The sequence below is a fragment of the Sus scrofa genome, chromosome 8 (assembly GCF_054392235.1).
Source record: "Sus scrofa isolate SSC_HxYL_T2T_F1_AM1 chromosome 8, Sscrofa_HxYL_maternal_Yorkshire_Landrace_v2.0, whole genome shotgun sequence".
NCBI classification, from domain to species: domain Eukaryota; kingdom Metazoa; phylum Chordata; class Mammalia; order Artiodactyla; family Suidae; genus Sus; species Sus scrofa.
The window spans coordinates 19,255,602-19,269,878 of record NC_139390.1 but is presented as its reverse complement, the minus strand read 5'-3'; the positions used below and the strand labels follow the sequence as shown (position 1 = coordinate 19,269,878).

Genomic DNA, 14,277 nt, shown 5'->3' with positions numbered 1-14,277 from the left:
ATGTATTTGCATTTTTAATCTCTGGCCCAGGTGATTTTGATGTGGTGGTGTATGTGCTTCATGGGAAATCCTGCCCAAGTTCACTCAAAACGTGAAACACACTGATTGCCCACCACATACACGATTCATTCTTAGCACTAACCCTTCAACGACTGAGAATTTCTGATCCAAGTATTCCTACGAGTTCAAATGTGATTTTCTGCTCTAATATTATCGAAATATTAATGTGCTTCTGTCACAGGTCCTGTGACAGACACTAGTTCTGCACACAACATTAAGAAGAAGTCTCAGCAAAAAGAAAGTCTTATCATGGTGGTACATCACTAAGAGAAGATGAAGCAGAATAAAAGTAAAATAAAAATTTACTTTTTTTATTTCACACAAAAAAGTTAAGTAGTGGTCATCTTGGTCCATCGTCTATGTCCTTTCTGAACATCAGGAGTCTAGCTCAGGGTCAAGTTTTTCTACTTTAATGACCGTCTCTGAAGCTAAAGCAGCAGCACTGGCCTGCTGGTTCTCTGCTTCCGACTCAGATAACACTTCTTCCTTTATTTTTATGGGCTTGTTACTGGCCTCCTCCTCTTCGTCTGAAGACTCATCCAGCTCCCATTCATCATCTATGTCCATTTCAAACACTCTCACATGACGGAGATTTGAGCTTAACTAAAGAAAAGGCCAAATTAAGAAAGAAAATTTAATGGCTTAACTAATACATTATATATAATCAGAAATCTGAATAAAGAGCGGTTTTGTGGGAAAGTTATTTTCCCATCAATTTACAACAAAATCACTAACCCAGCTTTCATTTCATATAAAAGGATCTCCACATACAGTGAAAATTTCATGATAATTAAAATCTCAATGTGTTAGTTACTTAGTGAGCTTTCTCAGAACAAGAGAACTGAACAGCTAAGGCCACTATGGGCTCATAATCAAAAGCTTTACATCGCAAAATGTTTGCACTGAGAAGCCTCCACAGTCCCAAGTCCCTTCCTTTGTTAAACACTCACCACACAGGACACTTTTCGAAAACCATTCCCAGCAACGTACTGGGCTTTCATACTTTCCAGTAACCTCCAGTGCTTCTCGAAATGCATGGTCCGGGTGGGAATAGCACTCCGCTGCTCATCCAGCCTAGACAGGGAAGAAACCAGCCCCAGAGTGAAATGGGGCTCTTCCCCCTGGTTTACCAGAGGGGGTATCAGGGTTTGATTTCTGCCAAGATTCCCAGTTCCAACATAACTCTACCAGCTACTGTATAAAGATGCTGTGACACTATATTCTGTGAAAATACTGTACTTCCAAACAGGCAGAATATTTTATTAAAGCAGAAATCTTAGTCAGGTGTTTGATGCACTTTCAAGGAAAGCCAATAGACACATTTTAAATTAGAGAAGCAATCCTACCTAAATTTCACTCTAAAGCCACCTCTTGGAATGGACAATGGGCCCTCCACGTGGCTACCGAGGTCCAAATTTTAAAGGAAAATACTAAAGGCAAAATCTAAAATAATTCTACTACAAACTGGGGTTAATGATACCTGTGAAAGAGAAGTTCCATTGTCCACCCCAAATAATCCCTTACCTTGTGTAAGCAAGTAATTCTTGATTTACTAATAAAGCAAAAGGACAGAAGTACTGCTGAAATCAGTATTTTTTCAATTAAAAGGAGTATTTCTGCCCAGCTGACTTTATGATCATCCCTAGCAACTATTATCTATCATACCTAAAGAACTAGAAAGTACAATATACACTGAAAAAAAATGAACCGTTCTGTCAGAACGACAATCTTACTAACGAGTTAGTTACCTGGTAGAGTAAGTCCCAGTGAACTGATATTCTGCAGAGTCTTCGCTGTTATACACCCCAGACAATGGCAACTGGACCAGGAGTCGATCTCTTCCTTCACGTCCTACGGTGTCTTTAAGAACTACTGTTACCGTTTCATCATCGTAAAACTGTGCATCTAAACAACTGTAGGTGCTAGAATTAAAATAAGTTTTGTTATATCAAAGATAGATCACAACTGAGGAAATACTGTATACATAACATTGCACTGGTACCAAGCAGAAAAACCGACAATAAAAACATCAAGCCACATTCCACACGGTAACATTTAAAAGATATCATTAGTTTACACTAAAGTCACAGGTATGCGTTATACTGATTATTTACAAATATTAATGGGTAATCATGAAAAAAGAAAAACCTGCGAAGTTGGCTTTCCAGAAAACTTATTTATTTATTTATTGTCTTTTGTATTTTTAGGGCCACACACACAGCATGTGGAGGTTCCCAGGCTAGGGGTCATTTCGGAGCTGTAGCCGCCGGCCTACACCACAGCCACAGCGACACGGGGATCCGAGCCGCGCCTGCGACCTACACCACAGCTCATGGCAACAACGCCGGATCCTTAACCCACTAAGTGAGGCCAGAGATTGAACCAGCAAGCTTTTGGTTCCTAGTCAGATTTGTTAACCACTGAGCCACGACGGGAACTCCCCAGAAAACTTTTTTTAAGTGATTTTAATTTTTTCCATTATAGTTGGTTTACAGTGTTCTGTCATTTTTCTACTGTACAGCAAAGGGACACAGTCACACACACAGACACACACATTCTTTTTCTCATATTATCCTCCATCATGTTAGTTCCAGAAAACTCTTGACATGAATGTTATATGAACACACACACACACACACACACACACATGCATGCACATAGTAAACAGACTTAACTAGAATGAAAAGTAAAAATAAGATTTACATATGAAAAGACACAACAACTTCAAAGACAGTAGCATAAAGAACTTCCTTTTAAGAGTGACAGAAACATCTGCTCAGGATTAGTGTCAGTTCTTTGTCTTGCAAAGCCTTGGGATGACACAGGTATTGTTACCCTGTGCACCCTAAGAAAATCCCATGGCAGTGACGGTACCACCTCACATGTCTGGTGATCATAAGAAGACTTCAGCCACCTGCCCCTGAACCACACTGCTCTCTCAGCAGACAGAGAGCTCAGAGGTATCAATTACAGGAAACCATGCTACATACACTCCTGTAGGGCAGTAAGGTTCTATTGGATTTTAAGTCAAATCATCTTCTAAGGATAAAATATGTTACCAACCCAGGCCCCTATGTTGTGAGTGACAAAGGCCTTCTAAGCACATCATCACTGTAACCGAGTCTCACCCTATTCCTGTAACTGTATTTACTATACACACGCTGCATCCAAACAACAGTCAGGAGTTACCTTCGTCTCACTTTTTCAGTTGTGGCATATGTGAAGCTCCCAAATTTAACAGCAATTAGTCCATTACTTACAGACCTTGAAGAAAGAAGGGGGAGAAAGAGACTTTGTAGGACAACATGGAGAGACAATAATCTAAATAAGCCTGAAAGAACATGACTGTCAGTGTTCGTACATTTACCTAATCACCAAATCCCAGGCCAAGACACCATGACACTCCCTCTAGAATCCCGATGCCTAATTTAAACCTAACATCAAAATTACAACTGGGTTTAAAATCTCATAGTCACCAAAGCAGCAAGACACCTTATAAAATGAAGATGTTTGAGACAACCAAATTATTTCTCTTTGGCTACATCTTGGCTTCAAAAAATTTCTGTCGAATTTAGATTTAAAAGCATTTAAGATAATAGGGACATTCTGAAGATGATTTGTCTTTCAGAACTTTTATCTGGATTCTCAAAAGAAGGTCTCTTGTTTAATGAAAGCCATACTTAACCAGAGGTAAAAATCCTTTCCTTAAGGGACTCAAAATAGAGTTTTGAACATGTACAAGTTCATGAGATGTCACCATGAGTGTTCTATTTTCTAGCCCTAAAAACAGCCTACATGCAACAGCTATACACCAAGGCAAAATTAAATAACCTAGAACTAGAAGGAATCACGTAGCTTCTTAATTTGGCATTATCACCTTAATAATGTGAAAACTAAGACTAAGAACCGTTAACAAGCCTAAAATCATAAGGTAGCTTAACTAAATGGAGGGAAGGGAAGTTATATGTTTTGTTATTAAATACAACAAAATCTTATCTCTTTGATTCAAAATTCAGATTAATACTTACTGGGAAATATCAGTATGTCTCCTTAAGATGCACATTTTATAAAGGGAATCTTCTAAAATAGTAAAAAGAAGATAATGTAGGTTTGAAGTTTTATTATTCCACCTAAGGAGAAAAATTAATGTCAAAACATGACATTTAGCTATCAATGCACAGAACAAACCCATATTGTTCGCACGAGGGAAGAGAGAAACACACACTTACAGAAAAGGAAATTTGAACAATCTCCGTGTGGAGTCCTCACTAAAACAAAAGGGAAAAAAAGGTAAGAAAAATTCCAATTGGCCACTGAATTGTATGACCCAAAAGGTAAAAAAAATTACCTTCTAGCATCTCTATATAATGGAATACATATTGCTTGATTCATTGATTTTCCAATTACATCCTAAATAAAATAAGATTTAAAAATATAATTAAAGCATGTATGTACACACAGATAAATATGCCACAGAAAGTGACTGATTGTCACTGTTTAAGTCTAGTAACAAGTCATCTGTATCACCTGACCTTCACGCAAGGAACTTTTTTTTTCTTCTTAGGGCTGCAGGTGTAGCATATGGAAGTTCCCAGGCTAGAGGTTGAATCAGAGTTGCAGCCACCAGCCTACACCAGAGCCACAGCAATGCAGGATCTGAGCCACATCTGCGACCTACACCACAGCTCACGGCAATGCCGGATCCTTAACCCACTGAGTGAGGCCAGGGATCGAACCCACGTCCTCATGGATACTAGCCTCAGTTTGCTACTGCTGAGCCACGATGGGAACTCTCACGCAAAGAGCTTTCATGACAGTCATGACAGTAAGGAAGGGAGAAAATTCTGAGCTAAAGGACCTCGGAGACACGCGATGACAGGTTAGAAACCCCCTCTTTTGGTCTCATAGCCTCAGTCATCCATCATTCAGCAGTGAACAGACACATTAGCTCTGTACCCAAGACCATGTATGATAAATTGGTTCTGAGAACAAATAAAACAGTAAAGAATGTCCACATGCTCAATAACCTTATATTGACTTATTTTTTAACGTATGTGAGAAACTAACAAGAAGAGAGACCATGCGGGTGAACCATAGGACGCTGCCATTTTTGTTTGTCGAAGCAGCTGAACAACAGCACTCGGATGTGGGACGCCTTCATCACCAGGACCCCTTACATACTGTGGACACTCTTGCTCCTACACAAAAACCATGCATTTCTTTCAAACTTACTGCTGGCTTTTGCAAGCACTGATCAATAACGTTCTCCATCCGCCTTTTCACAAAATGCAATGATTTTCGAGGATAATAAGGAAACAGCAAAGGACTTTCTGGATTCAAAAACAAAAACAAAAACCAAAAAAAGACTGTAACAAACCAGATAATTAGGAGAAAATCAGCTGCTCTGAGAACAGCCCGCACAGCTTATCTGATACTGAATCCACTCGGTCGTATGCGACCTCACTAAAAAGGACCGTGGTCTGCTTTCACCGTCCTTTCAACAGCCCGGCTGCCAGCCCACCGAAACCCACCACCCTTACTACTAGCTGAGGCCTAGCAGCTTATTATTCTATAGTTTATTTTTCCCACCAAAATCCAACAGTATGCTTCTGTTGGCTATAAAAAGAAAAGGGCGATTTGGGAACCCTAAGACATACAATGAAATAAAGGTCATTTTTCTCTATTTTTTACCACAGTGGTGTAATAACAGCAATCCAGCATTGCTTTGGAAGAGTGTGATAGTGAAAACAAAAACAGGAGACAAGAAACTGGTGCTATGAAAATAAGCTCTTTGCTCGTGAAAAGGCTGCGTCGTCAGTAGAAAGTACTACATAATTTGTCATGTACTAATACCGAGTATGCCAGGTTCTTTTTATATCTGCTATTTCTATTGTGTACAGGAGCTGTATAAAGCAAGCATCATACTCTCTATTTTACTGATTTTTTTTTAAAAAAATGAGGCTTAGGAGGTTCAGGCAGTTGTTCAGTGTGAGAATGACTAAGAGTCTAGACCTCTGAATCAAATCCAAGTCCAACTCCAAAGCCCACCCTCTTCCACTGTGCTCTACAGGCCGGCCTCACAGCACCTCATGTCCCAGCTATGCTGGATAAAAGGAGTTCTAATCCTACTAACATTTTAAGCTCCCAATAGGGGACAGATGCTGTGCCATCACAGAAAGATATTTGGTTTTTATCCCTAGTTCCTGGCCCAGAGCCCCTTAAGATTCTAGGAATTTCCTGATGGATAAGGACGACAGCAGCATCTTCTATTTCAATAAGGTCCCTAGATACCTTCCGGATGGGGGCTGGTCACCATAAAGACCAAGCCTTGATTAGAAGCTGGGAATTTTCAGCCCAGCCTCCACCTCCTGGGGAGGGGAGAGAAGCCAGAGTTGAGCCCCATCCCCCACGCCTGTGACTTAACCATGCCTCCATAGGGGAAACTCCATAAAAGCCCCAAGCAGCAGACAGAGCATCTCTGGTGGGTCCTGGGGGTCCTGGGAGGGCGGTGCACAGGGTGTGGGGAGGGAAGCACCTTGCCCCGCGCATCTCCTCACCCTGTTTCTGAGCTTTGTGAGCCACTTTAGGAAATTATTAAACCTGAAGCGGGGAGGGGGGTTGGGAACCCCCAACTTTGTCTGAAGTGGAACAGAAATTCAGGTACCCTGGGAACCCGGTACTTGTGACTGTAACTCTGAAGTGGGGGCAGTCTTGAGAGACTGGGGCCCTAACCCCGTGGAATCTGGCGCTAACTCTGCGTGATGAGTGTCAGAATCAAGCAGGACACTCAGTTGGTGTCAGAATTGGTCTTAGGAGGAAAAACCCTGTCAAAACGGCTGAGATGCATACTGACTGCTTATGTGCTACGTGCCAGGCACTGTCCTAAGTGCTTTATCATATTAATCAATTTAATCTTCACAATAGCTTTTTGAAAGAGGCACTATTATCACCTGCACCTTGCAGATGGGAAAACTGGGGCACAGAGAGGTCAGGCAAGTTGCCCTCAGCCGCACACCAGGAAGAAGCAGAACAAGATTCCAGTCCTGGCAGCCCAGCTTCCAGGGCACCAACCTTTGACCTGTACCCACATACAACACTAATGCCCTCATGTCCCCCAAGAAGATAGCATGCATTAAGTATTCGACACTTGATTTTTGCAAAGTGCTAAGAAGAGTTTCCATTAAAGGTTTCTTAATAATTCCATAGTCATTATTACTTTATACAAGACTAAGAAACTGGGAGGTTAATGAGCCTGTCCAAACTCACATACTACAAAATCTTAAGCATTTATGAGGCGGTGGAGTTAGGAATTCTTGTTGTGGCACAGCAGGTTAAGGATCTGGTATTATCTCTGAAGTGGCTTGGGTTGCTGCTGAGGTGAGGATTTGACCCAGCCAGGTGCAGTGGGTTAAGGATCCAGCATTGCTGCAGCTGTGGTGTAGGCTGCAGCTGCAGCTCAGATTCAACCCCGGGCCAGGGAACTTCCATATTCTGTGGGTGTGGCGAAAAAAAAAGAAAAACAAAAAAGAAGAAGAAAGAGAGCTAGATGGAATTAATCTGAAGTTAAACAAGAGGCCTGGAACTAAGATTAGGCCTCTCTATTCGGTCACAGAAGTTATGGGTAGAAAAAAGGGTAGGACCTACTTTTAGCCCAAAGTTCCCAGGATGGGTATTCACCCAATAGAGTGAGAGGGTCCAGATGCCACCACTGCTGGCACGTTGCCCTCAGCCCTCCCCAGGATCCTTCCTTACTCCTTGGACATCCTGATGAAACACAGTCAATGAGTTGAGTCAGCTGTACTTTTATTCTCCCTCCATGCAACAGCTAACTTACATCCATACTTCTCTTCAGTGATCTTAAGATTCTTTTTTTTTTTTTTTTGGTCTTCTGTCTTTTTAGGGCCACACCCATGGCATATGGAGGTTCCCAGGCTAGGGGTTGTATCAGAACTGTAGCTGCTGGCCTACACCACAGCCATAGCAATGCGGGATCCAAGCCACGTCTGTGACCTGCACCACAGCTCAGGGCAACGCTGGATCCTTAACCACTGAGCAAGGCCAGGGATCGAACCTGCAACCTCATGGTTCCTACTTGGATTCACTTCTGCTGCATCATGACGGGAACTCCAAGTGATCTTAAGATTCTTAAGCAAATATAAAATATGACCTGCTCGGAAAAAGAATTTGGATTTATAGGATTAAATCAAAAGAGCAAAAGTCCTGGCCCTGAGAATTCTCTGCCTCCCCAGTTCATTCACTCATTTAGACAAATAGCAACCAGACAGAAGCAGAGATTACTACTGAGTTCAGGCAAAAACTCAGGCTCTCAAGTGAGCAGAATCCTAGCTCTATTGCTTACCAGCTTACATCATCTCAGGCTTTCTCTAACCTTCAGTTTCCTCATTAGTAAAATAAGGATAACTAGTACCAAGCCATAGGTTCTCAGGAGAATTAAAGGAGGTAAATACGTGTATGTGCTTATTACCCCAAGGATCTAAGAAACAGCTAAACTGTGGTCAGACGACTCTCTGAGAAAGCAAAGAAACAGCTGGTTTAAAAAGGTTTTCATCTAAAATGGAGAATTTTTGACATAATTAATAGCTGCTATTTTGTATTGCAACCCCAATAATGTTGGCTAAATGAAATTTTACCATATCAACAACCAAGAGAATGAAAGACATTAAAAAGCATATTAGAAAAATACAACCTTGGGAATATACAGTGATGCATCATTACAGGAGTTAAAAGCATTACAAGCTTTTAAAAGTTAATAAATTGGAACTGGCAAAGTAGACTTCTCTAACAGGCACTACCGTTTCCTTCCCAATATCCTCCTTTTTATAGGGTACAAAACAGACAATACTTAATATAAGCAATTTCACGACGTCACAACTAATACCAGCGTTTTTCATCATGGTAATGTCATATACTGTTATTATTTTACTGTTTCTCTGATCCAATAAAATGGACACCCAAGCAAAGTCGAAAGAACTTAGAGAAGTATTCGGCAAGTACGCTCACTGATGACTGGTCTCAAATAAACATAAACACGGCCAAGATCGACCTGGCTCAGGAAATACCTTTGAGGTGGTTGCTGTTTTGAAGGAAGTCGTACCACTGGTTCCCTTCTGTGTTAGGGGGGGATACAAGATCATCATCTTCGTCTTTCAAGTACTAGGGATACAGGGTTACAAGTGGAAGTTTAGTAAACTGAAGAACTGAAAAACCGTTTCTATTTAACAGTATTCTCCTTAAGTTATTTTGTTTTACTGCCAAGTCCTTCAAAGGGCACTATGATGTGAGAAGACCAAAATTTGCTAAATGCCAAGCAACTGAACAAACTGCAAAGTACTAAAAGACCAGAATGATGTAGATGGAGAGATCATAAGTTCAGATTTCATGTTCTATTTTCATGAAACATATTTTAAATTTATGTAAGTTTATAAATTAATTTGAAAAGTACCAACTGTCCATCCATTCTATGGCAGTAGTTCTCAAAGTATGGTCCATGCAACTCTTGAGAGTCTTCAAGATGCTTTCAAAGATCTATAAGGTCAATACTATTCTTATAATAGTATCGGGGTTATCACTTGCCAGAGTTCTTGTTGTGGTTCAGTGGTAACGAACCCAACCAGCATCTGTGAGGAAGTGGGTTGGATCCCTGGCCTCGTTCATTGGATTAAGGATCCGGCGCAAGCTGCAGTATAACATGGCTCAGATCTGGCGTTGCTGTGGCTGTGGCCGGCAGTAGCTCCGATTCGACCCCTAGCCTGGGACCCTCCATATTCCTTGGGTGCGGCTCTAAAAAGCCAAAAAAAAAAAAAAAAGAAAAGAAAAGAAAAGACATCATTTGCCCTTTTCACTGTAGTGAGATCTCCCCGGAGGGTCAAAAGCACAGGCAGGGAAAACTGCTGGCACTGTCACCAAGAATCAAGGTAGTGGCCCCAAACCACACCAGCAGTCACTGTATTCCTTTCTGCCATACAGTTTCACTAATCTCTGATGAGGCTATTACAATGATTAACTTTACTAAATCTCAACCAAATCTTTTTAATATTCTGAGTGACAGAATTATGAAGTCTAAATAAAATATTTTTGCTGCGTATTAAAGCATTTATGAAAATGTAGTTGTGAGTCAAGCTAGGTACTTCTTTGTTGTTCATGAAATTCCGTTTTTTTTACTCAAAAGAATGACTGACAGACAAACTATGATCATTCGTTCTTGGGTGTTTGGCAGATTATTTTCTTGCAAATACGTAAAGTGAGCCTGTCGCTTTAAGCGAAACAACTGACAGTATTTGCTGCCAATGCCAAAGTTTAAACATTCAAGCAAAAATTAAAATTTTGGAAAACCTGTACCTGCCACTATGTGCTTGACAACCTCATAGTAGATAAGATTGTCTGAAGAGATTGGTGATGATATGAATGAAATCTGACTTTTGAATACTGTAAGCACATGGAGGCTCTTTGTAATTTGGCAAACCGATACTTTCCAAATGCCAATATATGGTATTACAAAATCACGCAGGGGATAAAAGATCCATCCAAAGTGCAAGAGAGGTGAATGAATTTTAATGGTTCAGAGTGTGAAAAGCCCACTGATGCAATTTAGAGTCCACACTGAAACTAACCTAAGATACTATCACTTGTCAGAATTTAATGTAGTATCAAAGAATATTCACAATTATCTAAAAACCTATTGAAATACTTTTCCCTTTCCAAACATAACACCTGTGTGAAACGAGACTTTATTAACCAACAACATATCACAACTGATGGAATGCAGAAGCAGACATGGGTATAGCTGCCTTAAGTGAGACATCAAAGAGATTTGCAAAAATATGAAACAATGCCATTCTTAATTTTATTCTGTGAAATACAGTTACTCTTCATTAACAAACAGAATATTCTTTATGCTCTTTAATTTCTAATACCTAATAATATCTACTGTTGACAGATACAATCCACACAAAAAGCTCTTTGGAGTCCTCAATAATTTTAAGAATATAAAAGGGTTCTGAGACCAAAAAGTTTAAAAACTGCTCCTTTTTGGTTATTTTACTAAAAGGGCTGGACTACGACATAATCTTGAATTCCACTACTTTCAAAAAGTTTTGTATAATAAAGACTAACACTGTTAAAGTTTTAAAAATAAAAAATTAGTAACCAAGTTTAATCCAGAGCCCATACCTGACCAACTTTTTCAACATTAAAGTATTTTCCTTTTCGATTATAAAGGTCTGGCGCCTAGAAAGAACAAACATAGTTTAATTCTTAAGTCAATCCATTAAAAAAAAAAAAACAAAAACCTTACATTTAAACCCAGAACTCTATTTTTAAAGAAGGCTGTTAGTGGCAGTTACTCTTTTCCCGCCTGGATGGCAAGACGCACACAAACCAAAGTCCAATTAATAGGCTTTACATTTAACAAAGAAGTGCCGCCATTAATTAGCTCAATAGTTTTGCTTAGAACTTCAACTAAATTGGATTACATTTGATTTCTTCTTACCACTACTCAAGTTTATTGGAATTATTTTTTAAAAAGCACTACAGAAATACCAATTTCCTACCTCATTGAAATGTTCAGTAAGAAATTCAGCAACAAATGTGATATCTTTTTGAGTCATCTATCAAAATCAAAATGGAAAAAAAAAAGAAAACAAATCAAGATAAAAGATAGCTTCCCAGTAAAATCTTATGTAGTAATAAATGTGACCTTTTACTATCTACTAAAAGCCATGAAACAAATAGGCAAAGTTCCTTCAGAGAAATGTCCACAGAAATTCAGGAAATTCTACAACTCTGAAAATACGAAATCGCAGGGCGCTGTAATTAGATATTTTAAACCCATCTTCCAATCAGAAAATCCAATAGCTACAGAACTCCTTATGGCCTAGGGCTGTTTGTTCTTTTAAGCCTTCCGCTAAGATTGCGTGTGTCGAGTCCCTCCTCCAGGAGTGGGGGACTGTCAGTCCAGATAAATAACCTCAACCTGAGTTAAGGGCTGCAACCCAACAGCATTGCCGGCTTCAGTGCTGGCCTCTGCTTCTTTCGATGACCCTGCCTTCTCCCTACCCCAGCTCTTCAGTCCTCTAGAAATCACACTTTGAGGTCTCTCTCAATAGCTAACATACCGTATCCCCCAAAATAAAGCTAGGAATGATGTCAGGTAAATTGCAAACATGAACTTCCCTGGTTTGCAAGGCCAGACATCCACAGCTCAAGAGATGTATAAAAGCTGTGACCCCTTACTCATCTGATCCACCAAGGCTAATTCTGACGCTCTCCATTTTTTCATGCTCAAAAGTACCTCATTTATTTGAATACGGCAGTTTGGGCAGAGGTGAGGATGAGTGAGCCACAGGAACCAAGTGGGAATTTTGCCCTATTCTGTAAGATCTTTCTAGAAGGAGATTCCATTGCCACTTGTCACAATCCTTACAGTCAGAAAGAAACTGGTGCTGACCAGACATCAGTATAGGTACTCATACCTAAGTATTAGATTTCCAGCAAAAATAAATATGCATTTTAGATTTTAGGAAGTTACAAGTAAGGAATCAAAACACCCTGTGTTATACAGATTATAACATCTTATTCAAATATGAAAATGATAAATTTAGATAGCCATAATAAAGGTATTCTTTGAGATTAAAAAAATGTATATATTAAACAAATTTTTTAAAAGGCTTAACTAGGATCTATACTGTGTCTACAGCCTAACATCCTGCTAACTAATAACTGCTTAAGACTATGAAGACGACCAGCCAAGCTGAGCTCAACCAGGGCAACCAGTATTAGGAAAAATACTACTATATACGCTACCTTATTCAGCTCAGGAAGTACGTGGTCTTCTGTCATTCTCAACATTGCTGGAAAGATAAATTTTAAAACTATCTTTAAAGGGAAACTACAAACCTAATTTTAATTATAGATGCATTCCAAAGACTAACTCTGTTTCCCTGGACTATATTTTCCATTTTCAACAGCTTCCTATCACCAAGGAAAACTTTTTTTTTTTTTTCCTAAAGACTAAAGGGTGAATAATTTAAATTTGATTTATATTTCCAGGTTCAAAATAGTGGGTCTAGCCATCCTAAACTAGCATTTTTCATTTCCTCCTTCAATTCAACCCATCGCCACTCCAGACAAACAAAACTGAATTTGCCTTGGACTCAGTGTGCAGGGATTCCTCCAAACTCATGATATGTCTTCTCTTAAATATGCAAGTAACTCCTCCAAAAAAAAAGCCTTAGAAAACCAAACAAATGTGTTTCCTTCCCTTGGGCTTTTTTGCTACGTGAAGATATCTGCCCTATCTTTACATGCCTTCTCACTATCTGGGGTTGCCGCTATCTGTCCTCACATGGGGTTGTCTTCATCAACACTGTGTTTTCTACACACCTCACACCCACCTAAGCCAGGATGTAAGCTGCGTGTGCTTTTGTGTAGTGTCTGAATATGTTTCTTATGTTTGGTCAGGAAAAAGCATATTGGATGTGATTCTGCAAATACAGATTATTTTAAGAAATAAAATGTTTTTAGTGAATTCAAACTTCTTTTTTTAAGTCTTTTTTGTCTTTTAGGGCTGCACCTCGGTATACAGAGGTTCCCAGGCTAGGGTTCCCATCAGAACTGTAGCCACCAGCCTATGCCAGAGCCACAGCAATGGCGGATGTGAGCCACCTCTGCAACCTAGACCCTCATGGGCAACACCATATCTTTAACCCACTGAGAGAGGTCAGGGATAGAACCCAGATCCTCATGGATGCTGGTCGGGTTCACTAACCGCTGAGCCACGACGGGAACTCCTAATTCAAACTTCTAGTTCTACTCAATCAATTATCCATCCAAAAATTACCTAATGAGTGTAATATAGGTACTAGGGATACAGCAGTACAAAGGAAGTCCCTGCCTTCACTTCACGAACATTGCATTTCACGGAAAAGCAAATCAAGGCTAGAGCGCCGACGAGCGGCAGTGCCCGATTACAGTTAGGTCTCCAGGCCTCCAACAAAAGCAGTGTGCTTTCCCCTAATGACAGCACTGGGCGGCAATTCGGTTATCTTCTAATCCAGCTTCTTACTACAGTTTGGACATTCAATATGAATATAAATGGCCTAATTACTCCAATAATTATAAGTAAGCCAAGCTACTACTTCTGTAAAAGAAAATCACTTCTAAGATTTCATTTAGTTTTAACATTGTATTTTATTCTAA

At 39.9% G+C, this 14,277-nt stretch overlaps 1 protein-coding gene across 3 annotated transcripts in view; it reads right to left on the bottom strand.

Annotated features, from left to right (window-relative positions):
• Positions 1 to 350: 350 nt before the first annotated feature.
• ANAPC4 (anaphase promoting complex subunit 4) overlaps positions 351 to 14,277 on the bottom strand; it is a 39,124-nt gene continuing 25,197 nt past the window's right edge. Inside the window, exons 17-28 of one of the 3 annotated variants that reach the window (XM_021101074.2) lie at positions 12,883 to 12,929; positions 11,631 to 11,687; positions 11,251 to 11,307; positions 9,141 to 9,234; positions 5,293 to 5,390; positions 4,409 to 4,470; positions 4,290 to 4,328; positions 4,089 to 4,190; positions 3,250 to 3,324; positions 1,809 to 1,982; positions 1,011 to 1,134; positions 351 to 663 (exon numbers count right to left, since the gene is read on the bottom strand). In XM_021101074.2, coding sequence (XP_020956733.1) covers positions 436 to 663; positions 1,011 to 1,134; positions 1,809 to 1,982; positions 3,250 to 3,324; positions 4,089 to 4,190; positions 4,290 to 4,328; positions 4,409 to 4,470; positions 5,293 to 5,390; positions 9,141 to 9,234; positions 11,251 to 11,307; positions 11,631 to 11,687; positions 12,883 to 12,929 — 1,157 coding nt within the window. In that variant the 3' untranslated portion in view covers positions 351 to 435. The remainder of the gene's footprint in view (positions 664 to 1,010; positions 1,135 to 1,808; positions 1,983 to 3,249; positions 3,325 to 4,088; positions 4,191 to 4,289; positions 4,329 to 4,408; positions 4,471 to 5,292; positions 5,391 to 9,140; positions 9,235 to 11,250; positions 11,308 to 11,630; positions 11,688 to 12,882; positions 12,930 to 14,277) is intronic. The other 2 variants (XR_014812265.1, XM_021101075.2) reach the window with 2 other exon arrangements.